The following is a 26,108-nucleotide window of genomic DNA, read 5'->3' on the forward strand; positions in this document are numbered from 1 at the left end:
AAATTTCCCAGGCTAGCTTTGAACTCAGTGTATCCAAACTAGCCTTGAACTTGATCTTGTCCTGCCTCAGCCTCTCAAGTAGCTGGAATTTCAGGCCTGTGCCACCACACACCCTAAAGGGTCCTCTTGATCCTGGATGAAGTTTAGTTCCTGTGTTTTACAATGTCACCATTGCTGGTCCTAAAGAATACAGACTGAACTGTCTAACGATCTGTTTTGTCTGCTGAGCCTTCCTTTCATTCTTACTGTTCTGAAGCAGGGGGTTACCCTTTGTCCTTGGTTTCAGGAGGTGACCCTCAAACCCTTGGAAATTTCCTGAATTACAGAGTTATTGTTATTTTCTATGAGCCCTTTGGGTTTCACCTCAGTTTACGTTAATGAGGTGACTCAGAATGAGATCAAGATTCCAGAAGTATCATCCAGGTTAGGAGTGGGCTGGGACAGGGGACTAGAAACTGAGTTTCATTAACCCAGTCAGTCCACCCTCCCTCCATAAGGGAGGCAGGGAATGATGGCATCAACTCTTGCAAGAGCAGAGCTTCCTGGTTATGACCTCACTGACATGGCGAGAGCCAGTAGTAAGTCCATATTGCCGAGGCTCGGGCCTTACCACATATACCTTTTTATTCCCTGGTCCTGATTTGTGTTCTTTACAGTTAGCGTGTCCTGGATTGCTTAGGTCACACTTACCTGAATCTGGTAGCATTCTAGAAGGCCAACTTGAAGGAATCAGTGGGAAACCTCATATTTGTAGTTAGCCGGTTAAAAATGTTATACCAAACGTCCCTGAAGTGTGGCTAGCATCTGATCTTAATCAGGTTTGTTAAACACAACCTCTATAAAATATTATAATTATGTTAACTCTGGGTAGCTTCTGCTAGAATTGTACCGAAGGACCCGAGTTGGTGTCAGAATACCCACTGATATACTAAGAAGGCTAACACACATTCTGAATAAAAAGTTGTGGGGAAAAATGCAATGTCTGTTAAGAATTAATGCCACAATTGTCTCCCAAAGAGAGTGAAAGCCTTAAAAGCATGTTAAAGTAGGAGTACTGAAGATGTTTGTTTCATTTTACCGGAAGATCTCCAAGAGAGAAAACAGAGATGGAGGATGAACCAAGATGACAAGTGTCAACTGAGAAACATGCATTTCAGGTCATAACTGCAATAAGTACCTATATGTGGTGGGGCTGACATTGATTTTCCGAGGCACACTGCAGGACTCAAATTTGTTAGCCAGAGTGACATTGTTTCCAAACAGGCAATACCGGGGCATCTTCACTCCAACAACTCCAGCAAACACTGACCCAGAATGCAGTCCTATTCGCATCTGAAAGCAAAATAACAGCGTCCCAGGTCACTGCAAAGTCACCTCCCACCCACCTGCCAGTATTGCTTGAGTGTCACCCCTAGATGTTTCTAATCAGTAACTAATTCCACCACAACCCTCAGTTTTTTGAAACCTCTACTGAGCCACCACTGCTCATACAAAGCCAGGTTACCAGGGCAGAGTCAGCAGTCACACCTGCTCCCTCTGCTCCATCAGGTGCTCAGTATTAGCCCCCAACCACCCTTCCATTTTTAACATCTGGAATAAACTTGTTCTCAGGCCTCTCAGGAGGGATGCAGCAGAATAACAAAGAACCTGTGGGCTGCTCCTAGGAGCCTCTTTTGTCCTTTACATAAAAGAAAGACATCCTTTCTAGATTCTAGGAGGAAATTCTTAGAAACAAAGACAAAGAAGGCTACTCAGATACTCCAGATACTCAGAAGGCTTAAGAAAATTTTCTATTGAACTGTGGAGTTTGAGGTCAGTAGTGGCAAGGCAGACAGATCCAATTCTAAAATAAAAGGGATATCTAAAAGACATTTTGCTTTAAAGTAACTTTATGCCAAACACTGGTCTTTTACTTAAATGACTAGGACCTGGGAAACAGGAATTTAATACTGAAGTGAAAATGACAGAGAACAAAGAAAATCAGAGGGTCTGGGACTCAGATCCCTGTATTTACAATCTAGACAGTCTAGACGTGGGGAACCTAAAACTCAGACCCACGCATCATAAAACATAGGCGGTGCCTAAACAGAAGGAATGGTCTGGAATGGAACTTAGAAATTATGAATGGTCAGAGAAGCCTTTAAATGAAATATTTTCTCTTTATTTTGAGCTATAATGCTGGTTATATACTAAAGGATAGTCTTGAATGTCTGATTCTCCTGACTCCATCTCCAAATGTTGGAATTGGCACGAAATACTTCTAAATGAGCTATTCTAAAAGATCCAGTTCCTTGATGAAGTGAGAAGATGCCCATATTCTTTGACTGATACAACAAACATGCTAACTGATGGTAAGGATGCCATATACTGCTCATTATTTCCAGATTCTTTGTCTATCTGGTCGTTTGAAAAGTTTTATTAGCTACATATCCTTTAACACAGTTGGCAAAGATGCAGTTATCTGAGGTACTGCTTGTAATTAAACGACTCTGTTTTTAATTTTAAAAATGTATTTATTATCCAGATGTAGTGACTCATGCCCTTAATCCCAACACTCCAGAGGCAGAGGCAGGTAGATCTATGTGTTTTGAGACCAACCTTTGTCTACATAGTAAACATAGCCGTGGTGAGGGAAATGGTACAGCAAGTCCTGTTGGTCAGAGTACAGCTCTGGAGAGTGGGCTCTTCTCCTACCTCTGAGTGCTGAGAATAGTACTCACGAGGCTTGCTGAGCTGTCTTTCCAGCCCAAGAGTTTTCCTACTTTTACAAATAACTTTGATCATTTGCTGGAAATGAGCAAGAGTCATTTAAGATGGCATACACCAATCCTCCAACACTTTCAAACCAGCACAGTAGGCGAAGCATCCTGCTGAAGACCTGCCTTCTATACCTTTGTTTATTTCTTCATCTATAAAACATAGGTGTAGATGAGCCTTAAAGCCAAAATTCTACACTAAGAAGACAACTTAGATGTCTACTGTACCTAGGTTTTCATCTTTAGGCGAACATGGATTTTCACATCTAACAATTTCACAATATTAAATTGGCTATAAAGACAACTTTAGCACCACTGTATTGAGGAGGTTTTGCTCTCTTGAACATCCTCTCTGAAACCACTTTCTCTCTATATATTAGTGTTCTGGTTGTTTTAAATGATAAATATACTGTAGCATTTTATTATTTTATTTCATAAGTAGTGTGTAAGTCTATCTCCTTACAGATAAAGTCAAGCCCACGTGTTGCTCCCACACAGCTCTCCTTCTCTCTCTCCTTCTCTACTTCCCAGTCTCACCTTGACCCAAAATTCAAGATGAAAATTTTATCCATAACATAAGAAGAGCAACATGTCTGAATGGACTTCTTTTTATAGGGAAAAGTCAGTGAAATAGTAAAAGACAAAGAGAATTTCAACCCTCAGGAGCTCTTGAAGGGAACCTTCTAAGGAAGCCCTCCATTTGAGAGCTCTTTTGGCATTGCTCATTTCTCCTCTTCATCTCTGGGGCTAAGCAAGGAACGTACCTAATGCAGGTTCCTCTCTTTCCTGCCTCCTATTGCCTCTCACTGGGAAGTCCATTCTCAGTTGTCCATCCACAGTCTACTCAGTTCTCCAAGACTGAGTGGCTGAGAATGAATGAGGACCAGAGAAAAAAAAACAACCAACCAACCAACCAACAAACAAACAAACAAACAAACAAACCCAGAAAAGAAAAAAACCATCTGAGGAATAGTTTTTACCTTTTTTCATGAGGAAACCAGATAAAATTCAAAGTATGTCTGATTGCTGAATCTAAGACTTCAAATCCAGACCTTCAAGGAACTTGGCCAGTCTTGAAACTACAGTCTTCCAATTTAAGTGAGGCAATGTCTAAATCACAATATGCAACCCTCCCTACATACTCATGTCTACCTGTGTGCTAAAAGCACTCCCCATTCAGCCCTGTGTTGTTCTCTGTGAGTGTCTAAATCTATCAAGTACTTCTCAGGACAACAGGGAATAGTCAACGAAAGACCTGTTTTCTGTCTCACTTCACAGGTCACTAAGGCTAACTTGTTATTACCAGGTAATTATCTTTAAGGCTAACTATAAATAACTCTCCTAGCTGCAACTAAGAAAAAATACATTGAGACAACTAACAAAAACCCTGCTATTAATCTCCTGATATGGACTGGAAATACTAAAAATTCATGTTGATTCTCTAAAAATTTAACTATAGAAACTAAATCTGTTCATGTAAGATGCTGTGGCACCTTTAAAACACAGTTGCAGACTATTCTACACTCATCTTCAGATTTGGGGCCTGTGCCCCGTCTTATGTGCAGACAAGCAGTTGATCTGAACAATAGAATGAGTGGGAAAGTCTCTGTGTGCTATGTAAGCTTAAGTCAGAAAAGGCCATGCAGCAGCTTCCAGTTGTTCACTGGGATGTTAGCCACCTTGGGAAGAGTATGACTGCTCTCATCCCACCATGCTGGAGCAGATAGCATGGGAGAAGACAATAGCAGTTGGTACAAGACAAGGCAAGTAAAGCTGCTATTTAGAATGGATCCTCCTATTTATTCAGTACAACTCCAACTTTTCCATACGCCCTCATCTACTTGGTCGACTTGGAAACCTTCTCACTTATTTAAACTCATGATGCACAAAAGCAGTACACAATAAGTGACTATGGATTTCTACTAGTAAATGTTGGGAAGTGTGTGACACAGCAGTATATGAACAAGCTCACAGCTGAATTGGAAAATATTGTGGAGGCTTAGACACATGGCTTTTTCTAAAGTTACAGAAGGCCAATGCTGAACCTGTCTTTACTATAGCTTTCTTTTTAATTTTTTTTTGTCTTTCTTAAAACTGGATATTGAAAAGTTGAATGTATAGAATTCTGTGTTACTTTAAGGGCTCACTGCTGAAAAATAATCAAGTGAAAAGTGTTCTGTAAGATTAAGTAGTAACTTTACTATAAGACAACTCCTATAATCCATAAAATTCTATTAAATCAATACCTCACATGTCTGAGGTATTGCTTATAATGTCACATGCCTAGAGAGAACTGTTGGTTCCAAGTCAATATTTTTTAGTTTATAATTTTTTTAAATTAAAACCTCATTGTAAGAAACCTGCAAATAAAAAAATACCAGGCAATGAAATTAACCATACCCAATCTGTACATTTTCATGAACCTCTACAGAATTGGAATAGCCATTTGATACTCAGTATCCTTAGGGGATATCATCTGCTACTGCTGAAAACAAATACTTTATTTTCTAAATTGTCTGGCATTTTTTAGATCCATTAAGTTGGGTGAATGCTATACACATGCATGGGCTTTGGATGATCGCTTTCCATGGAGACTGTCCTTTGTGTTTCTAAATATGAGTACTCTTGAGGGAGCTTTATGATATTCTATGACATGCTAGGTAGAGAGCATGTCATATTTACCAGTCTTACATCCTGCAACAGTGGTGATGCAGAATTTCCATCCTCCTGGCTCAATTTGCCGCAACCAATATACAAAGCAACTTTCTGCACATGATGTTTTTTTTTTTTTTTTTTTTTTTTTTTTACTACAGCTACAGTGATGTAGCTCTGGCATATGCTTCCAGGACATAGGTAAAACAGGGGTCAGCCGTAGATCTTTAGTAACTGTTTTTGAAAACACAACGTGTAAATGGGCTTTACATACGTGGCATTTTTATACATCTAAAGTATCTTGTAAGACCATGTAACAGCCTATGATAAATTTTTCCCTGTCTAAACAAGTTTAAGAAGAAGTGTATCTTTAAAACAAAACCCTGATCAATGCACCAGATTTTTGACAACCAGCTAGTGTTCAACTAGTCATTGCTTTACCTTGATAGGTTCTCCGTGGGGAGACATGACCTCATTGGAGAGCTCCATCATCTTCAGGGCCATCAGTGCAATCTGGACAGCATGGGTGTCACTCTCTCTGTGCAATCCCCCTGCCACACAATATGCATCCCCGATGGTCTCCACCTAGACATAACATAATTTGTCGCTTATAAATAAAAGTTTGGAAGAAGACAGACAACAGACTTATACAGTAGAAACCTGATTGCTCAGGCTCCATGGAGAAGCTGGGTAAGTGAGAGTGTCAGAAGGAACTTTTCATTTCACAAAATACGCAAGGTGCTAACCCCTGACTTTAGGGTAGTGAACTGAAAGACATCACAGTCGGCAAAAACACTATCAGATAATCAGATGGTGTCTATTGTACACTTACTACTACAACAACAAAAAAATCTATATAAAATGACTTTTATATAAACAAATGGATTTGGCTTTCTTTTAGATTTTATTTTTATTCATTATTTCATATTTTATTATGTGTATATGTGTTTGTAACTCATGTATGTGTGGGTGCCTACAGGTGCCAGAAGGAGGCATTGGGTTCCTTGGAACTTGAGTTACAAGCAGTGGTGAGATGCCCAATGTGTGTACTCAGAACTGAATTCATGTCCCTTGAAAGAACAGGAAGTGCTCCCGATAGCACAGACAGTTCGCCAGCCTATAGTTTGAATTTCTAGTAAGTTTTGATAGTGAGATCAGTTTCCCATCACATATTCATACAGAATGAATTTCTCATTCATACAAAACTGCATTTTGTATGAATTCACCCTCCAACAATGTCATATGAATGTGATGAAAATGTATGATGTAAAACTAAGCCACTCCTAGCAATAAAAGCAAGAGAAATAGAACTTTTCTGTAGGATTTCTGGGGGTTTTAGTAATTATTAAGGGCATAAATGATATTAACCACAAAGGACGGATAGAAGCCACATTGTCAGCTGGGGAATTAAAGCAACAGTGTTCACAAAGATATTAAAAAAGAAGCTACTATGTAAATTTGAACTATGCTTACTGTCATCTTGATTGTTAATTCTACAAGCAACTTTGTATCCCTGAGTGCCTTCAGAGAGCTAAGTGTTGATTTATCAAATTAAATACATGTATAATTCTTGTAGTTCAAGTAGTTTAATTTCTTATGTTATCCTCATCTAAAGTCCATTATGAATTATGAAAGTAAAAAGAAAACAAAAGGAAGGAGGAACAAACATTATGGTAATTTCAGATAATTTCCACTATTGATGGAACAGCTACAGTCCTTGGATGCCTCTAGAGTTGTTCTTAACTTCTATCTTCTCATTGCATCTCTTGCTCAGGTCACTGACGTTCTGGTATCATTCAAACATACTAAGTGCACTCTCTGTTACTCATCATCTGCCTAGAACAGACAGCAGATACCTGTTCGCTTATCACTTGTGTCCTTAAGACATCACATTATTAGAAATGTCTGTTTTAAACCTTGTGCAGAACTATGATTTTTTTAGTATCTGTAATTCTTCTACTCTGTAATCAGCTTTCTTTCCTCCCAAACATTCCATTAACTGGAATGCTATATATAGCCGTACATTCTTAACCATCACACTAGGATGTAACGCCTCTGAGTACATCCATTGAGTTAGCTTCATCACCCGAACCCAGTAATGCACCAACAAGCAACACCTTGCTGTTCTTCAGCAATGGGTTCATAAGAAACAGTTATCCTAATGCAAAATTTATCATAAGTGTTTTAACAAAACATTTCGAAGGAATTCTTCCTACTTGTACTGCAGATTAGGTGCCTATTCCCTCTGCTGCCATCATATTTTATGTCTATTTGAATAGCGTGCACATGTCTTGTGAAGACTCTACCCAGACAAAAATCCCAGCATGGAGGAAAAGAGGAAGGGGTGAAGTTTTAGCCTTAGCTGGAAGGAGCTTTTGGCATTTGAGTACTGCTTGCTGGAAGAGGGGAAGTTAGCTTTCAGTAATGATGTGACACCTGATGTACGGAGCACACTCCATGGGAGGCTCTGTGCCTAGGAGTAGTTGGCCAACCCAGACTGAACTTGGTGCGTTTTAACAAAGAGACAAAGGACATGAAATTAGGTGAGTAGAAAGGCTGGAGAGGTTCGGGGAGGAAAACGAGTATGATCTAAATACAATGTATGAACCTCTGAAAGAATTCTTTAAAATCTTTGAAAACGGGACCCCTCTTGTTTATCAGAAGCTATTTTCAGCTATTTTCATGCAGAATTGGAAATGAGACAGTAGACATGAGGGCTAGGAAACTGTGGTTGGTGGAGTGCTAGCTGGCTCCATCTGCAGCCAGTTAGCCAAGCAACTCTGTGACCAGGCTCCCTCTGGGAGGGGATACAGTTTAGGAGTCCTTGATAGAACCAGTGCAACGAAAAGCAGGGGGTGACAAGTACTTCTTTGGCACTCACAGCAGTCTTTGTGATGGAAAAAAAAAAAAAGACTTGTTTCTCTCTATTCTGAGAAAGCAGCCGTTCTCCACGGAGAACATAGCTAGACATCAACAGTAAATTCCACAAGAGACCAACAAATGTAACTGAACTGGTGCCAATTATTTTATCTGTAATTATACAAGGGCCTCTTCCTCATCCTCCCTCAAGAGAAAGTCAAAACTCCTTCAGATTTCCTGTAAGAAATTTTACAGGGCAAGGGCTTCTAGTATCTCTACAGAAATAAAGCAGGGTCTGCCTATTCCCATAAACTGTATATGCTTCTTCCCAGCTGTTAATATCCTTTATGTTGGACTGAACTCTGGAGTAACCAACTACTGTGATAAGCTAAATAGATGACTTCAGTCAGAGGGAGATGGATGTTTTGTTCTTACTGCTACTGTCTAAAATGAGGCAAAGCAGTGTAAGTCAACAAAATCTTTTAATTGAGCAGAACAGGGAGAACTGAAAATTTCAGTTGTTTCCCTTTTCTAATATCATTTTTAAAGAAATGACATATTTGGCATCCAGGATACACTTGTTTTGTCTGATCCTCAGTTTCTAGACAGACTCCTAGGTGTTCTCTGACACCCCTTCAAAAATCCTGGGTCCTGAGCCACAAAACTTAGCATCTACAAAATTCTTTATGAAGGTTCAGCTCACAAAGATTATGAGACTCGGTACATTATTCATGGCTCTGGAGGGAGCTATTGATTTTCCTCTTTTACAATTGGGAAATCATTTGCTCTGTTCACAAAGTAAGAAAAGGAGAGGACAGGATCTGAAGGCGGGGCTCTTTAATTTGAGTATATCTGCCTTTGATGAAGACGACTAAATGTCTTAAGTAGCTGAATTTGATTTCCTGCTAACTGCCTATGAAAAGTATCACGTAAACTGTGTGTTGAATTAGTCTATTTTGGGAGAGTTTGTATAAACCTTTTGTATCTTTAAAACTAAAGAAACAAAGGATAAAGTTCCCCTCTGTGAATCATATCTTTAATTAGTTCTTATTTATCTCAGTTTCCACAGTTAAGTAGCTGGTCCACGGATCTCTAATCTCTACCTTTTCACTATAAGAACCACCCATTCACCCTAATCTTGCTTCATTCCATGCTCATTTTTAGAAGACAATGTGGTAGTCCTCCCGGGGAACAATTAGTTCGTAGGGAGCTATTTCCAGCTGGAGAACACCCACATAATTAATGCACAATGTCTGACCCCAGATATAGCCTGTGTGACCCAAATGCAGAGAGCTACTCATCAGCACTGGAGTTCACTCAGGTGCTGGCCCTTTCCAAGGTGACTTCTGCCTGCTAAACTGTTTTTCAACCTCCCCTACCTTGTAGACATCCAGCTCTCCACACTGCTGGTCAAAACGAGTGTAGAGAGCGTTTAGCATTGTGATGACCTGCAGAGGTGAACATTGTGAGCAGATGGCAGTGAACCCTACGATGTCTGAGAAGAGCATGGTGACCTCGTTGAACTTCTTGGCTTGTACAATTTGTCCTTGCCACAGCTGCTGAGCAACCTCAGAGGGAAAGATAGAGCACAGAAGATCCACCGTCTTCTTCTTCTCCTCCTCCAAGGCTTGATGGGCATGCTCCAGGGTTGCCTTCAGCTTCCCCAACCTCTTCTTGAGGCCATCTTGAGCCCGGGCCTGCTCCCCTATCAAGACAACATCCCTCAGGGCATTATGAATCGGAATGTCGGACAGATAGAGGCCTCGTCCTGTGAAATCTTCCAACCTGTCCACACACGGCGACCCTAAGAACAGGATGGCACTGGATTCAACGATGTAGATCATTTGGCCTTTGAGATCCATAACCTGCAAAGGAAAGGAAAGCCTGTCACAGTGGGTTAGTCACGTTCCCCAATCCTTTCTGAAACTGGAGAGGGAGTGGATACAGGGGGTAATCTTTTTGTCTGATATTATAAGTTGATACTGAGATAATCTATTTTGTTTCCAACTAGCTATAGAAGAATAGACTTTTTAATCACTTCTAGTTTGGTCTTAGTTTTGAAATTTTTGCAGACATTTGAAGAATTATTTTAGGATATACTACACAGAAATTATGAGCTGCTCTGAGCAGCAAGAAGTATGTCTTGCTATAAGGCCTGGCGAAGCAGCACACGGATGCTGTTGCTGCCAGCTTCTTCTCAAACGCTCGGATAGTTAATCTGCTGCTCCCACCTAATGATGCTTATAAAAACCTGGTTTGCATTCAGCCTGCCCTTCTCTACCACTCACTCACTCTGTCTTTTCTCACTGTGGTTTCTTCCTCCTTTTTTTTTTTTTTTTTTTTTTTTTTGGTCTTCTATTTTAACATGCTTCTCTTCCCCCATGAGTTGCTTGTTCCATCTGGCAAGCATAGGAATTAAAATGTCTCCAAATATGTATCCAAACTTTTCTCTTCTTTTTTCTTTCTCTTAGACTGATAGGGAAACTTATTTTAGATGTGATTATTTCTCCAGGGATTTTGGCCTAAGATAGCTGGGTCTTACAGAAGAGACCATGTCTGTGTTTCAAGTTTGCCTTCTGCTTTTAACAAAGACCGTTTTTCAAAACGGTAAGGAAAAGTATAAGCCAATGAACAGACACAAATGTACCTAGAGGGCCTTGCAAGAGGTAATGCTTAAAGAAAAGGTCTTGGACCACACAATTCACGTATCTACAACATATGGAGAAGTATATATGCATGTGTTTGCAGTATATCAGAGTCCAAGCAATCCAAGCGCTCTGCAATGGGAGACTGAACAAATAAAATCAAGTATAACCACTCAGTGTACGTATTCATCAAAGAGAGACTGCAAACATTAAACCAAGCATAAACACTCAGAGGAATAAGCCATAGCCTCTAAATCACAGAGACAGACCAATGTCCAAGAGCAAGGATGGGGAACCAAATTCTGTCCTTCAGTGACAAAAGCAGTTGTAGGGAATTGATTCTGTTGCTATAAACATGTGTGCATACACACATGCACACCACTTCCATTGTATTTTGCTATAGTGTACATCATTTAAAAAATAACTAAATATACTTTTTGGTAGAGCTCTTTTCATTTTGAGGAACAGTCAGCGCATAGGGGGGCTTATTTTCCTAAGCTCACTCCTTTTCTATGTATATGAATGGCATCATCACGGAGTTAGTACGCTTTCATTCCTGAGATGAAGTAGTTGTCTACATTCTTCACCATGAAAACATGCCCTTTCTTCCACACACATTCCGTAGCAATTCATTAAGTTAGTTATTCTTCCATGTATTTATATATTGATTAAAATCCATCTACTCACTACTTACAGCACACAGCTTTGTTCTTATAAAACAATTTCTTTTATTACTCAAAGCCAGTGACCTATTTGATAATAATCAAAAGGAGATTTTTATGTGAAGACTTCTAGCTTGGTTATAAAGCTCTCTATTTTGATTTCACACTTCTTCGCTTATCTATAATGTCTTTATGTTTATGTATATGTGTGTGTGAGGGCATTCACAGGCTGTAGTGTAGTACATGAGGAGGTCTAGAAACAACTTGTAGAAACTGTGCTTTCTTCCACCCTGCACTTCCAGGGACTGAACTCATCCCAGGTTTGGTGACAAGCATTTTCCTCACTGAGCCATCTTGCTCTGCACCTTGTTTTGAGATAGAGTGTCATTTACCTGGAACTGGCCCTCATGCAGGCCAGGCAAGCATTCTATTGATAAAAAGTGCATGCCCACCTCACCACTGCAATTTAAAGAGGCAAACTGCATTCAATAAATATTTGTAATCAATGAAGCATGTAAGAAAAATGTACATAGGAAAAAAGTTCACTTGTTAATATCATTTCTATAATTTTAGACAGATGTGTTAGCCAAATGGTGTGTGCTCATTTGTCTCTCGATTTCTTTCCATTAAATATGAAACAACTGGTTTTATTTTGAGTCCACGTTACATTTTCCTTACCCTTGACGACTTCTTCACCGAGTTATCCCATCTCCTCACCCGTATGACAAATTGCATATTCAACATTGTCATGATGCCGCTAAATGTCTGGTTGATTCTGGGCGTTAGAATTTCAAAGAACTCTTCAAAGTTGGGCTTCCCTTGGAAGTCCCTCTTGTTCACCAGCCTTCTGATGCCATTACCCAGCTGCAGGATGGCCAGGTCTCGGTCCAGCATGAAGTGGAACGGGAAAGTCTTGCAGAAGAGCGAGGCAGGGATCACTAGGGAGGATTGGGGCTTGCCTGGGGAGAGAGAAGGCTTGGTGCTCTTCACGTGGACAGAGTAGAGCAAATAGGGCTGGTTCACAAACTCGGTACAGTCATTTCGGAAGCAGGGAGGCATCAGGGACACTTCCACGTGGCTTTCGTACAGTATGCGAGCAGCCGCTTTAATGATACCGGGGAGAAGCAGGGCTGTGGTTCTCTTCGGAAAGAAGTAGTAAACATTTAGAAAGTCCTGGTCCTTGTCCAGGCATAAGATGGAGGCATCTTCCAGTCGTCCCCGCCTCTCCGCCTCTTGGCAGTGGCTGCTCTGCTTCAGGAGCGTGCTGAAGCTGTTTAGAAAGTCCTTCAGGGTGCCGCCAACCACGCCCAGAATGTGCTCATCTTCCTCATAACAGATCTTGAACAGCTCCTCACCCAGAGAGTCTTTGAGCGCCTCCACTGGGACACCTGCAAGCACACAGCACAGTCGAATGTATCAACTTGGAAGAGGGTGACTGGTTGCTTCCACATGCAACCGCCCTTGATTTGTGATTGACTTCCTTTACGATTTTCAGAGTTCTAACTGAAATCTAATGTGCGCACACTCAGCTTTCCAACAGAGGTTTGCTTTTAGAATTCTGGTAACTCTGATTACCAATCCACAAATGGTTTATGGTGAACCAAGAATGAGTAGTTAAGTGGAATGTACGATATTTTCTCTCTCACAAGTATAAAACAACTAGAGTTCCAAGGTTAAGTCCTCTTCAGAGGAAGCCTATCTCTCTCTTAGCCACACAATGTGCCTCTTCTTGACGCGTACTCTCCCCACAGGGGTCAGAGTATACACTTCAATGTAAGCGTCCCAACTGATGTTAATTTAAGACATGAAATTCAGTTATGTCTGGAGATGATTTCATGATGAGTTTTGATTATTTGATGTACCCTGAACGATTATTTCCATGAATTATATCATTCACCTTTGGCATCTTCTTCTTACACTTCCTGCTTGTCTCCATACTCTGGGCACTATATTTTCTATTATTTCCTTTGTGATTGTAATATGATTGCATCATTTCTCTTCCCTTTCCTTCTTCTAGCTCCACCCATATACCCCTCCTTGATCTCTTTCAAATTTATTAGCCTTCTTTTTCATTAATTGTTCTTAATATATATATGCATCTGTATATTCATATATATTTCTAAATATAAATATTATATTACTTGTATACATGTTTTCAGGGATGACCATTTGGTACTGGATGATGAATTGGTGTGTTCTTCTCCCAGGAAGACTATTTCTGCTAAACTGAGGATTTCCTAGGTGCTTATAGTTCTTTGTTTAAGCTTGAGCCTTGTGGGCTTTTCTCCATCCAGTTTGGCCTGCCCATAGGTGTTGTCCTGTATCAGCTCACTTTTGGACAGTCACGTTGTTGAGACCTTATGGGTGCAACTTCTTATATTAGTAGGAGATGCAATCTTACATCAACTCCCTGGTCCTTTGGCTCATCTGGTCTTTCTACCCCTCTTCTACAATGTGACCATTGGGACTGTGCTCCACAACTTCATACTTTGACTGGTTGTGGTTTTCTGTTATGGTCTCTTTCTGTTGCAGAGATGTTTCATATATTTTTTCTCCTTTGTAAAATGATAAATATATACTCATTGAGGAATATTGTGATGTATGGTAATTATTCTTAGAAGAGTGTCTGTCTCCCAAGTATGGTTCAATGTAAAGTAGCCATTCTTATCACAATATTTCTTAAAAATACTACTTTTCCTAGCCTGTAACCTCTTGGTTTTCATGCCCATACTCTGAAAAAGGCTCAGGAGCGATCACTATCTATCTTTCCCCTGAGGCAAATTATTAATGTGAGAACTCTGGCAGACTATTTGCCCATGATTGATTCCAGCTTTTAAAAATACTCTTTAATTTACTTTATTGAGGAGAATTTTTATATGCAAATGAAAAAGACATAGTTTGGTTTAAAACCAAAGTCTGTGAATTTGAAACTCTGGGAATTAGCTTCCCACCCAGGCTTATCTAACTCTCAGCAAATAAACAGCAGGAAAGGGGTAATGTTTGAGGCCACAAAACAACTTGTTGTATAGAAAAGCTCACTCTGCATTAACACACACTGAGTTCATAGACTTTACCCTGGGAGTCACTCACAAACAAATACAAACATGTTGAGAGAAATATTAGTTATTCAGGGATATGGTGCACTTCCTGATTTCTTGTACTCAGACAGTTTTATTTATTACCTGATGCAATTGCTTCTTCTGCAATTATTTTTTCAAGGTCTTCTTTTTCTGAAGATTTCCTGGGAATAATTAAATACCTTAAATTAAAATGAGTTTTGAAAATTCAGATCATATACAACATATAGATAATGATATGTGAGAATTCTTTTCCAGAAGCAAATCTTGACTTGCTATATAAGATACAAGCAATGACCTAAACAACCACTGTTGGGATAACCCCAGTATATACACAGCATAGAGTGTCTCCTAATTCCTCATGAAGCATATTTGCCTTTGGGGTGCATTTGTCCTTGTGAAAGAGAGTCTACTCAGGTACGCAGCCAGGAGTAGGCAATGGTCCAGAAGATGATGGCAGGACAAGGTGAAATGCCAGACGCACTGCCTGCCATGTGGAGGGCCTGAGCTCCACTCCTAGCACCAGAATAAAGAGAAGATGTTACATTCTCAAGGACAATCATCTAAATGAGATAAAAATCTACCTACAATGGATCTCACTGTTGAAATTGGGAGTCTTTATTATTTTTATTTCAGACCTTAGTCTCCCAAATTTTATGCCTGAGCTCATACACAAACTAGTTACAAATCAATTTTTTTCATCAATCATCACATTCTAGAACATGGAAGCTTAAAAGAATAGTAGCATGTATATAAGGATCAATAGAAGGCTGAAAAATTTCAACTGTGAAACTTTTTTAACAGTTGAGAAAATTTAAAATGGTGTCATTTATTTTATGTACCATGTGATTAACTAAAAAAAAAAAAAACAAGCCATATGGTTTCCCCTTAGATTTTAGTTTATTTTATTTTTAGTTTAGTTTAGTTTAGTTTAGTTTAGTTTAGTTTAGTTTTTGGAGATAAAGGCTAATGTCAGCATCTTCTTTTTTTTTTTTTTTTTTTTTTTCCTTTTTTTTCTGTAGCTCCCAATTGATTAATTTACATTTTTGACCTTTTTTGTGTGTTTGCGAACCACATTTTTTTCATGACCACTGATGGTCAGGAATATAGAATGTCAACATCTTCATACATCAAATACAGGGCTTTGCCATTCATGTCTGCCTATTTGCTTTTTGAAACCTTATCATTATAGTGACTGATTCTGGCAAGATTTGCCAAACTGTTCTACCACTTTAAGAGTATAAAAAGCACTATTTAATTGCAAGGTTCAACTTGCCATTAGCTGAGAGCCAAGTTTAAGTGCAGGTATACTTCATCTGTTTTAAATAGCATTTTAATAAAACATAGTATAATTTAAGAAGTTTTAGAAGGAGATAGTTTTGAGAAGGAAAATTGGCCATAAAACCACTTTGTTGCATAGAAATATGATATTTGTAAGCATGTAGAGTACTAGGTAGAAATATTTTTTCTAAATGTACTAAAAATTATAATATAACATTATACTCAATTTGGATATGGAGAGCCACAACCCTTTATTAGGTAATTCATCACAGTACCAAACTCTTATTTTTCTTTCTTTCTCTCTTTCTTTCTTTCTCTTTCTTTCTTTCTTTCTTTCTTTCTTTCTTTCTTTCTTTCTTTCTTTCTTTTATCATTTAAACAGATTTATTTTTCTAAAAAATGAGAGCAGGGCTCCTTGCTCTAATACTGCCATTTTCTGACATTGATACCATCAGATGAGAGCAGAACAGAGCTTTGTCATTCTGAAAAGCACACAGTGAAGTGTAAACTAAATACTCCTTTCTTTAGCAAACACAGCAGGCAGAAAGACTTGCGAGTGGCCAGCAAACCCATCTCTCTCTCTCTCTCTCTCTCTCTCTCTCTCTCTCTCTCTCTCTCTCTCTCCCTCCACCCCTACACATCACACCACGTTATGATTTTGTCCACACAGTGGAAGAGAGAGAACGAGAGAATGACAGAGACAGACAGAGAGAGGGAGGGAGGGAGAGAGTTGCCGCAACACTTCCCCGAGCAGCAGGCAAGGTCACAGTGACTATACAGATAAGAATTGGGCTCTCATCCCTCATTCAAGGACAGTGCACTGCTTAACCCATTATTTGTATTTTGTTTGATTGCAAGTTCCAGAAATAAGCTGCATGAAACAAGGTTAAGATGTGTTCATCTGCTGGCAGACCAATGACAATAAACAAACAATAAGGTAAGGCACCAACATTCAAATGAGTGAGAAAAGTACTCAGAGGATGCCCAAGAACAAAGCAGAGCCACTTCACACAGGAGCAGGGACGAGGAAAAATCTACTGGTCAACAGTCAGCATCATGGACCAGTGTCAGCATCTGTTTTCCTTAAGATTTCCAACGGAAATAATTGTTGTGAATTTTACTTTTGAGGGTTCTTTTAAAGGATGCACCACAGAAAACAGATCTCTATCCAGCAGCAGGAATTGTGCTCAGAGACCAAAGGCCTGAGAATAAATTTCAAGTGCACTGGCTGCCAAGGACTTGAGCGACAGACAGCCCCAGTAGCACCACTTGATTGACTTGAAGCTATCTTATCAGCCTGCCTGGGAATTAGAGTCAGAGGTGCCTGGGATGCTTGTCAGCTCAGTCCAGTAAAGAAAGCTTCTGTCAGAGACAGATTCACACTCTTCTAGGCCATTCATGACCCTTTCTTGGCTCAGCTGAGGTGCCTGCATAAAGTCTAACAGCAGTTACTCAGCAGGAAAATTCAGCTCTGATTGGCCATAGGGTGGACTACAAGATTATAGGGAAGAGAGGCAAGTGTTTATAGATTGTATCCACCATGGTGTTGGTTTGCAAAACTCCCAAGTTCTACTCTGCAAATGTGAACTCAGTATTTACTCTATGATTCACAAGTTGAATACTTAGAACAGGGATAGTCAATTTATCTGCCAGAAGCACGTGACCAGCTTTATTTTAAAAGCCAACCATACAAACCCGATTTAAAACAAAACAAAACAAAACAAAAGCCCAATTCTAATTTCCTTCTCTTCTGAAAGCTCTAAAAGTATATTTGTTCTCAAGTTTGTACTAGCTAACACTTACTTCAGTTTTCGATATATAACAAAAATCTAGTAGATATTAATATATTCAGTAAGAATTTATTATTTTTAAACAATATTTGTGGAATGAGGGTTTATACAACTAAAGTAGTATGGCTTACCTGTTTTCTTTTATTTTATGTTTTGCCAATGTTCTCTGAAGTGCAAGATTCAGTCGCTCAAACTGAAAATAAAAAGATATATTTGCAACATTTCCTCAAGATGTCTTAAAAGGAGTGCAAACTTATACTTGATGGTGCGTGCCGTGGATTTGCTATGTTGGGAACTGAGACTTCTTTCTGAAGTGTTTTTCAATCCTGGGAAGAACCAATAAGCTCAGACTATTTTTTTGTTGGTGGTATAGGGGTCCCTGGGCCTTGCTTTTGGCCATAAGTCTCACAGAGAATCAAGCTTAGTCTGAACCCAGACAGAAGATGTCAGCTCTTAATATCAGGTCTTCTCTAATGCAAGAATCCATGTCGTCACTTCCTTTGGACCAGGAAGTTTTATACATATACCCAATACTTTCATTGCAGAGCCCATCTTTTTCCCTTCCTAGATAATATCTCCTCCACCACTTACCCAAGTGTACAGTGCCCTTCCCACACACTCTACTCCCATTTCTCTTACTCTAGTCTAAGAGTCTGCAGTTATCTCTACTGATTCCCCTTTAACCCTGAAAACTAATCTGTCACCGGAATTGTGTATTTCAAGAGTCTTAGGCTTGACTGATTTATGGTAATTCCCATTTTTGAACTTATTATCCCTACCAAATGTAGGTCCTTCCACTCTTTGATTTCTGAGTGTTTATGAGATTTTCTTTCTTGAAAGACACACATAAACAATTCCCCTCCACCTAATATGTGCTTTTTGACTATCTACTGATATATTTTAATGTATCTTTGTTTCTCTTTGATAAAAAAGTAAAAGCATTGATGAGAAGTGTTCAGTTTTGGATCCTGGATGAAAATCGCACATGTCTATGCATGCGCATATGATCATCGAGTTGTAATTTCAGTTTACACAGAGGAAAGTCAAGAACTTTCTGGATTTAATCCAAGTTGGGAAATTCCTTTTGCCTTAATCTATTTATATCTCTCATAGAGTTTCCACTAGTCACAGAAGGCAATGTGAAGAAGAAGAAGAAGAAGAAGAAGAAGAAGAAGAAGAAGAAGAAGAAGAAGAAGAAGAAGAAGAAGAAGAAGAAGAAGAAGAAGAAGAAGAAGAAGAGAGCTTTTTTGAAAAGGGCTTTGAATTCTAAATATATAAATCAAGCTTAAAAGATACTACAAAATTTATTCAATGAAAATGCAATCACTAAAAAGAAATTAAAAGAGAATTTAAATGTATAGTGAGGAACACATATTTTTTTTTGATGGTTTAGGAATGGAGAAGGGGCCACATCTGTGACAGGATGAAGAGAAAGTGGTAGTTGAGTCCAGAAGGTAAGATCTGAAGCAGACCCTGTTGACTTGATGACAGCAAAAAGCCTGAAAGAACAGCTGAGTGAAAGGTCCATAAAGGAACATTTCATTTTGCTCATCTCTATCAATTCCTGGTCAGAACTGTCAATGGGCTGTAAAAAGAAAATATAACCAGTCCTATCACTAGGGAATTTGTCCATTTTCCTGTGTGGTGCTAATGGGACATATATTTCTGTTGCTTTCCATTTAAGTCCCCAGGGGTATTTTTTGCTTGTAAGGAAAAAAAAAACTTGTATTTTTAGCCCTTCCCATGGTCTCCAGATCAACTTTGTTAGGTTCTTGCTCCTAATACGCATTGGCAGAGTAAGTTGGAGAAGAGTAAAATTGATACGTTTTCCAGCGTTGCTGGAGGTGATGGAACAGATGTTTTTCCAGATTTTCCACTCAGATCAGACTCATTTTCCTTTAAATAAAACTGCAGATCTCTTAGGGAAGGATGAGTAGTTTACTGTAGTGAACCATTGTGGGGATTTAACTTTGTCTTATAACAGTGTCGTAGTGGGTGGCTTCTTCTAGGGCAGACAAGACCAGAATCTGGCATGACCATCAGCCATTGCTGAGGAGAGGTTGCTACACTGAGACACCATAGATATAGCAATGGAATAAAACAATACGGTGCACTGATAACCAAGTCTATTGTTATGCTATAGAGGTTGCAAAGACTCCCTAACAGCAGAAACTAGGACAGGATAGAGAGTCCTTCCTCTAAGATTCCAGCCACTATTTTCTGCTGTCCCACAATTGTGCTTTATCTTGTAGGATGCAGGAGTCAATAAGAGTTAGATTAATTAAGGATGAGACTCCTTTTTTTCCCCAGCTTTGTGAAGTCATCACTCACATTGTGTTTAGGATGATGCAGCTGTTTTGTGCTACCCATATACCCATAGTCTTGAAAATAAACTCATCAGTTACTGAAGCTGTGCTTAGATGGAATACTAATATTTATTTGCTTTGTCATCATAGCCTACCTGGGGTTATTAGAGCTTTTTTGTTTTCACAGTTTGCTAGGAAAAGTCAGGCGACAGTCATTGTTTTGAAAAGATGTAGGTTCAAATAAAATACACAGGCTTTGACAGTCTCCTGTCAAAGGCTGGGTAATGGATTTCTTTTTTATGATGTATTTCTTTTACTTTATCAATCTAGAAACCGAGGTGAGTTTCTGTAAGACTGTAAGGCCATAGGCATAAAGTAGAGCCCATCACGAAAAGTCAATTCCAGGTCCATGGTATAAATTCAAAAAAGGTGGGACTTCTCTATATATACAATGAATCTATACATTAATTTTATTTTGTTTAGTGTAATGCTTTAGGGCTAAATTCACTATTTGTTTTTAAAATGCATCTCAGAATTCAGTATATACATAGAACAGTAGTCTTCTATGGGGTTTTGTTTTGTTTTACTTCTTGTTCTTTGTGCTTTCTTTACATTTGGGAAATCTCTATTCTGAGATTTGAAGAAATTATCTATAACCTTTGTTTTTGCAATGTTGTGGCTCATGAAATTCTTGAATGGCAGAAAGTTTGTCTTAGAAGTAAAGCCAGCATTATTATCAAATTTATTTGTCTTAACAATTGTCATTTGGTGTGATAGAGAACATGTAGGAATTCTTGTTCATGAATAACTCAGTCATGAATACATCATGAAGACAGTTCAGGAATAACTGCTTTTAGAAGCAACGTTGGTGTGAATGCTCTGAAATTTGGTATATAGAATTGCATTATTATAGTTAATGGATGAGCCATGATTTCAGTTGCCTACTGAAGTGATGTGTATCTGTGTATGAAGTGTTATTCTGCACACAAGTTCACCTGTGTGTACCAGTAAATCCCATTGCTTAAACATGGATATTATTTCTTTGGCTTAGTTTTTTCATATTAACACAAGATACATCATTGGGGTCCTCCAATTAAGCTTGTCTGGCTAGGCAAAAAGCCCCAGTGGTCCACCACTCTCTACCTCTCTAATGCTGGGATTATAAGTATATGCCACTACACACAGCTTTTTACATGCGTTCTGAGCATTAAACACAGGCTCTCATTCATGCTTGCATATCAAACATTTTGCCCACTGAGCTACCTCACTGAAAGCCTCTTCAGATTTTAATGCTTCTCTAAACCAATAATATTTTATTTCATAAGGATAAATTATAATGCTATGAATTCACATGAGATGTAGAGTTCTCCATCCCCAGTTATCTCTTTCACTTTGAAAAAAAAAATGATGTATCCAGGTGTTCAGAGGTCTCTATAAATTGGCTAAGTTTTAGAAGCTATGCTTTGTGCTTCCCACAATTATAGTTAACTCAGTCATTCTGGATTTCTGACGGGGTTGAAAACTTATAGTCTCACAGCCAATCCTGGCTATTTACCTTGAGAGAAAATATTTGAGTGGATGGGTTTTAGCTGACATTCATTCTAAAGCCAAGCAAAAACCCAGGTTCAGAACTAAGTGTTTTAGTTAGGAGAGATGACAGAGGTTCTGGTTAGTCAACAAAATGATGGACTGGGTATTAGGACTATCTTGTACCTCACTGGTACAAATTGGCATAATTATGCTTTAATTGTATTTTGAGAGAAAAGTTTTATCTTAACAGGAAGGGTGATATGTAGGAGGAGCTAAGGTGGGAGGAGTACTGAGAGGAAGAGAAGGAGTAAGGAGAGGAGGAGAAGAAGGAGAGGAGAAGCTAGGTGATGAGACAGAGAAAGAGAGAGAAAGAGGGGGGACAGGGAGGCAGATGTTCACATGTCTCCACCAGTCAAAGATAGTTGATATATCTAGGTTGGGTATTGGGTTACACTTCTGATTGAGCATTACCAAACTTATAAAGCCTTTCATTAACATTTTTAAAAAGTGTATAAATGCAAAAAGGGAAAGGGGGCATGGGATAGGGGTTTTCGGGGGGATGGGGAAAGGGGATGGCATCTGAAATGTAAATAAAATATCCAATAAAAAATAAAATAAAATAAATGATACAACTCTATGTGCCTGAGTTGTTGCTTTCCAAGAAGAAATGGAAAGTTTCATTAGGTGATCAAAAAACCCCCTTAAACTCAACCAGCTCACCTCTATGGAATGGAAGTTCCTATTATAAATCTGCTCAAGCTAATGGATTTTTCTATGTACCATCCCCCATGAAAACATAATTGGAGGGTTAAATCTGATTATTGAAAGTAAGAACTAGGACGTCTAATTGAATCTTGAATATCTTTCATAAGCTTATTTAAGTAACTGAAACTAAAATGTGAGCATTAAATGTGCCAACCAAGAAATACTTCATTAAAAACAGATGTATCTATAAGAAGACCAAGCAGATATTTGGACAGTTGATAAAGTAGTATAGACTGTTTACCACACATTTCAAACAATAGGGGCATTTACTGCTATAAAGCAAATGACCTTAACTATGGAAGTATGCCAATTAATACTGCCAAAGGTATTACTCCCTACAAGAATTCCTATAGACTCTTCCTCACTGCTGCATGGCTCAATATTTGAAGAAGAGCTCAATATTTGCACTTATGAATCCAGAAACAAACACCAGCATAGCTCATTCTAACTAAGACTGTTTGATACCTCACCCTAGATTTTTCTTTATAGAAAAAGAAGAGCAATTTGCAGTAGTCTGCCTGTTTCTTCCAGATTATGAGAAGGTACACAAATGGTTTCTCCTCCAGGAAATAGGGAGAGAAAAAGAAAGCACATGACATATAAAAGATTTCAAAAATTCCCTAGTCACTCAAGGTATTTAAAATATCAAAATGAGTTAACAAAAGTTGACAATTTGGCTTCTTCTTCAATACATAGACAGTGAAGCAAAGTAATACAAAGATTCAGGAGAATGTGAGAGAGGGCAATAGTAATTCTATAGTCTTCATCCCTATAGACATGACAAAGAATCCAGAATAATAAAATAATAATCTCAAGAAAGTTAATATGTTGTCAGAGAATGTAGACATCAAAGACAAGAGAATTATCCAAGAACAAAAAGAGATATCAACAAACAGTGATCATTGAAGTAAATATCAAGCATCATCTATTTGTCACCCTGTATCTCACCCTGTCCTTGGGTGAAACCTTCCAGATTTCAGGGCAAGTTACCTAAGTGAGAAGGGCTATATCTTCCAGTCTCAACAAACCTGGGTATTTAAGGACTGAGATTGGGGAAAATGATTAAATGTTTTCATTCCAAATGTCATTAAGGTGCAACATGCAATAAATACCATCTTTGAAATCCTTGTTTTTAACTTTCCGCTAACTCTATCTTTCCTTGGAGCTTCATTTTCAGTCTCCTCTTTCCCGTACCCAGCTCCATCCCTCCTACCCCCACACCTTTGTTGTTAAAGCATTATTGCTCTCTCATTGAAAGCTGTTTGATTTCGGTTGAGCCACCCAACTTCTCTAGTACTTTCTGAGAAAGAAAGTGGAAGATGATTTCACTCAGTGTATATTAACACACAGAGGTAGGTATGATACAACTCCACTTTACAGAAAAAGGAAGCTGAGGTTGACAGATGACAAAGACAGGAATTTGTCAGAGTCTAATGATCTTTTGGGAGGAATTCAAGATGTGAAATTTTGAAGAATATACACAATTTTAGAATACTGTTATTTAAAAAGACAGTTTTCATATGTTTCAAGGGAATTCTGTTTTGTGCTCTTAAAAGTGAGAAACTTCATTTCTAAATATTTTCTTACGAAAACTTTAGCATTTTCAATTTTGAAATACCACTATCACTGCTAAAGGGGGAACACTTACCTCTGGGAAGATGAGCTTGCAAATACTCTCTGCCAGGGTGTGCAGGTAGACTCTGTTGCGGCTTGTCTTTCTTTGGGGGAGACTCCCTTCTGCATTCTTCTCAGGAAAGTCCTGGCAGATGGGCAGAGTGGCCTGGCAGCCCTCAGAGCCTCCAGCCACCTCCTCTGTTGGCTCCTTAGGAAGCTGACCAGGGGCCAGTAAGGAGAAAGGACACTCCCCTGTGATCTTGAGATCCTTGAACTTCCTGCAGAACATGGTGCTCCTGGAGCTTGGCAGTAGTGTCCTCCTGACTAGCTGGTATTGATGTGGACTGATGAAGATCTGCTTCTACTGACTCAAGGACATGAGTAACCCAGCATCTATGAGCAGTGGAAAGTCAGAAGAGAAAGGATAGATGACTTTACACACAACAGAAAGCTAGGTGCACAAAGAAAAAGACTGTACAATCATCTAAAAGGAAATTGCCAACAGAGCATCAATTAAAGATAAATCTCATTTTCTCTAAATGGCCTTAGCACAAATTACCAATTTCCATCTTTTCCACCCATTTTTTTGTTTGAGTTCCCAAGAATGATCTTAATTATTGCTTCATTAGTGAGAGAGAACTACTGTACTTCATGTGTGTCCTTTCTAAACATTAGAATAGGGCATGCCAGTGTCCTTAAATACTTTAATTTTGGTATTATTCTACATATATTGAGAAACTATCTGCATGAGGTAAGAATGAAACTTGGGTTCATCTACACCTTAGTTAGCCAGCACTGGGCCAAAACTTCTGGAATCTGACTGAAAGATTGTTACTTATTTAAATACAGTAAAATTTTGGGGAAAAGTTTCCATATGATAATTACCACAACAAAGCTTTCAGTATAGTTATATCCAGGATACTTCTTTGCAAAGTACACCTTTCTAGCATAGCATACCTGTGACCTTTCCCACAATAATGAGTTCTATTGACGAACAATCAATGCTTAGGATTTGGGGGATTCAGTAAGGACTGGCTTTCAAAATAGCAAAGATAACCAGGTATTAATATAACCATTCCCAGTTTTCTGGATGGAAAAAAGGTATCAATTTCTTCTTTGAAGAAAAAAAAAAGGCTGTATGTTTTACAATTTGGACTTTTCTAGTACTGTCTGTAAGTACATAGACCTCATATCTTTCATGATATTTGCAGGGATCTCTGTCTAGAAATGTACAGGTGACACTTAGTTAAACCAAGGAAGCTGCCATGCCAGGGGCAGGCTAAAGTCCTGTGTGTTGCCTTCAGCAGGTTTTCCCTGTGCTTCTCTGCTCGTGACATCATTTCAAGTTCTCACACTAGCCCAAACCATTATTGCTAGCTGTCTGCACTGAGGTTCTAGCTGGAATTCAGCCTATCAACAATACCAACTGGGTGCATTAATGACTTCTTACTCTTGAAATACCCAAACCACAAACTGAAAATGAAAAGAAAAGCTTTCATGTCTGCTAATTCTTACATGTCTAGCACAGTACTGGAAACTTGAGATGTACATTTAATCCTTACAACTTCTGGATACAGGTATTACCACCTTAGGGAGCCAAAAAGTCCAGGGGATACTCCTTCATTTGAATTGCTAGAAACATTTTACTAGATAGTCCATCTGTCTCTCTAACTAAAATGTTTTCTATTACTACAAACTCATTCCAATTGGCTGGGTTCATAAAGAAAGATTAGGTTAACCTGAAAGTGGGATTTACATATTTATATTAAAAATCAGTCAAAAGCTAAGATTCGGCCTTTTATTCTCAATATAAGGAATAGCTATGTGAATTCAGAAAGACCTAACCATGAAAGGCTTTAACCAGATTTTATATATATATATATATATATATATATATATATATATATATTATATATTCAGTCTTTATTTCATCACAATATATGACAATCATTGTTAGCTTATTAATTGTTGTTTGCTAACTTCTATTCTTGTTTATGGCTGTAATATATGACCAGAAATATTTTTTCAATCAAGGGCTAGAGATACTTTTAACTTTGCAGGCTATAACACAGTCTCAACTGTTGCACCATGAAGAGAGACATAGGTCATATACAAATACACATGAATGTATTCCAATGAAGCATTTGCAAATCAGGTTGGGGATCTGGAAA

At 38.6% G+C, this 26,108-nt stretch overlaps 1 protein-coding gene across 2 annotated transcripts in view; it reads right to left on the bottom strand.

Annotated features, from left to right (window-relative positions):
• The window catches only part of Gucy1a1 (guanylate cyclase 1 soluble subunit alpha 1), a 55,005-nt gene that overhangs the window by 3,965 nt on the left and 24,932 nt on the right, over positions 1-26,108 (bottom strand). For both annotated transcript variants that reach the window (XM_034500507.2, XM_076932575.1), the window contains exons 2-8: positions 23,972-24,330; positions 17,854-17,915; positions 14,757-14,815; positions 12,253-12,962; positions 9,647-10,132; positions 5,850-5,993; positions 1,178-1,332 (exon numbers count right to left, since the gene is read on the bottom strand). In XM_034500507.2, coding sequence (XP_034356398.1) covers positions 1,178-1,332; positions 5,850-5,993; positions 9,647-10,132; positions 12,253-12,962; positions 14,757-14,815; positions 17,854-17,915; positions 23,972-24,226 — 1,871 coding nt within the window. In that variant the 5' untranslated portion in view covers positions 24,227-24,330. The remainder of the gene's footprint in view (positions 1-1,177; positions 1,333-5,849; positions 5,994-9,646; positions 10,133-12,252; positions 12,963-14,756; positions 14,816-17,853; positions 17,916-23,971; positions 24,331-26,108) is intronic.

Source organism: Arvicanthis niloticus, chromosome 4 (genome assembly GCF_011762505.2).
Source record: "Arvicanthis niloticus isolate mArvNil1 chromosome 4, mArvNil1.pat.X, whole genome shotgun sequence".
Lineage (NCBI taxonomy): Eukaryota > Metazoa > Chordata > Mammalia > Rodentia > Muridae > Arvicanthis > Arvicanthis niloticus.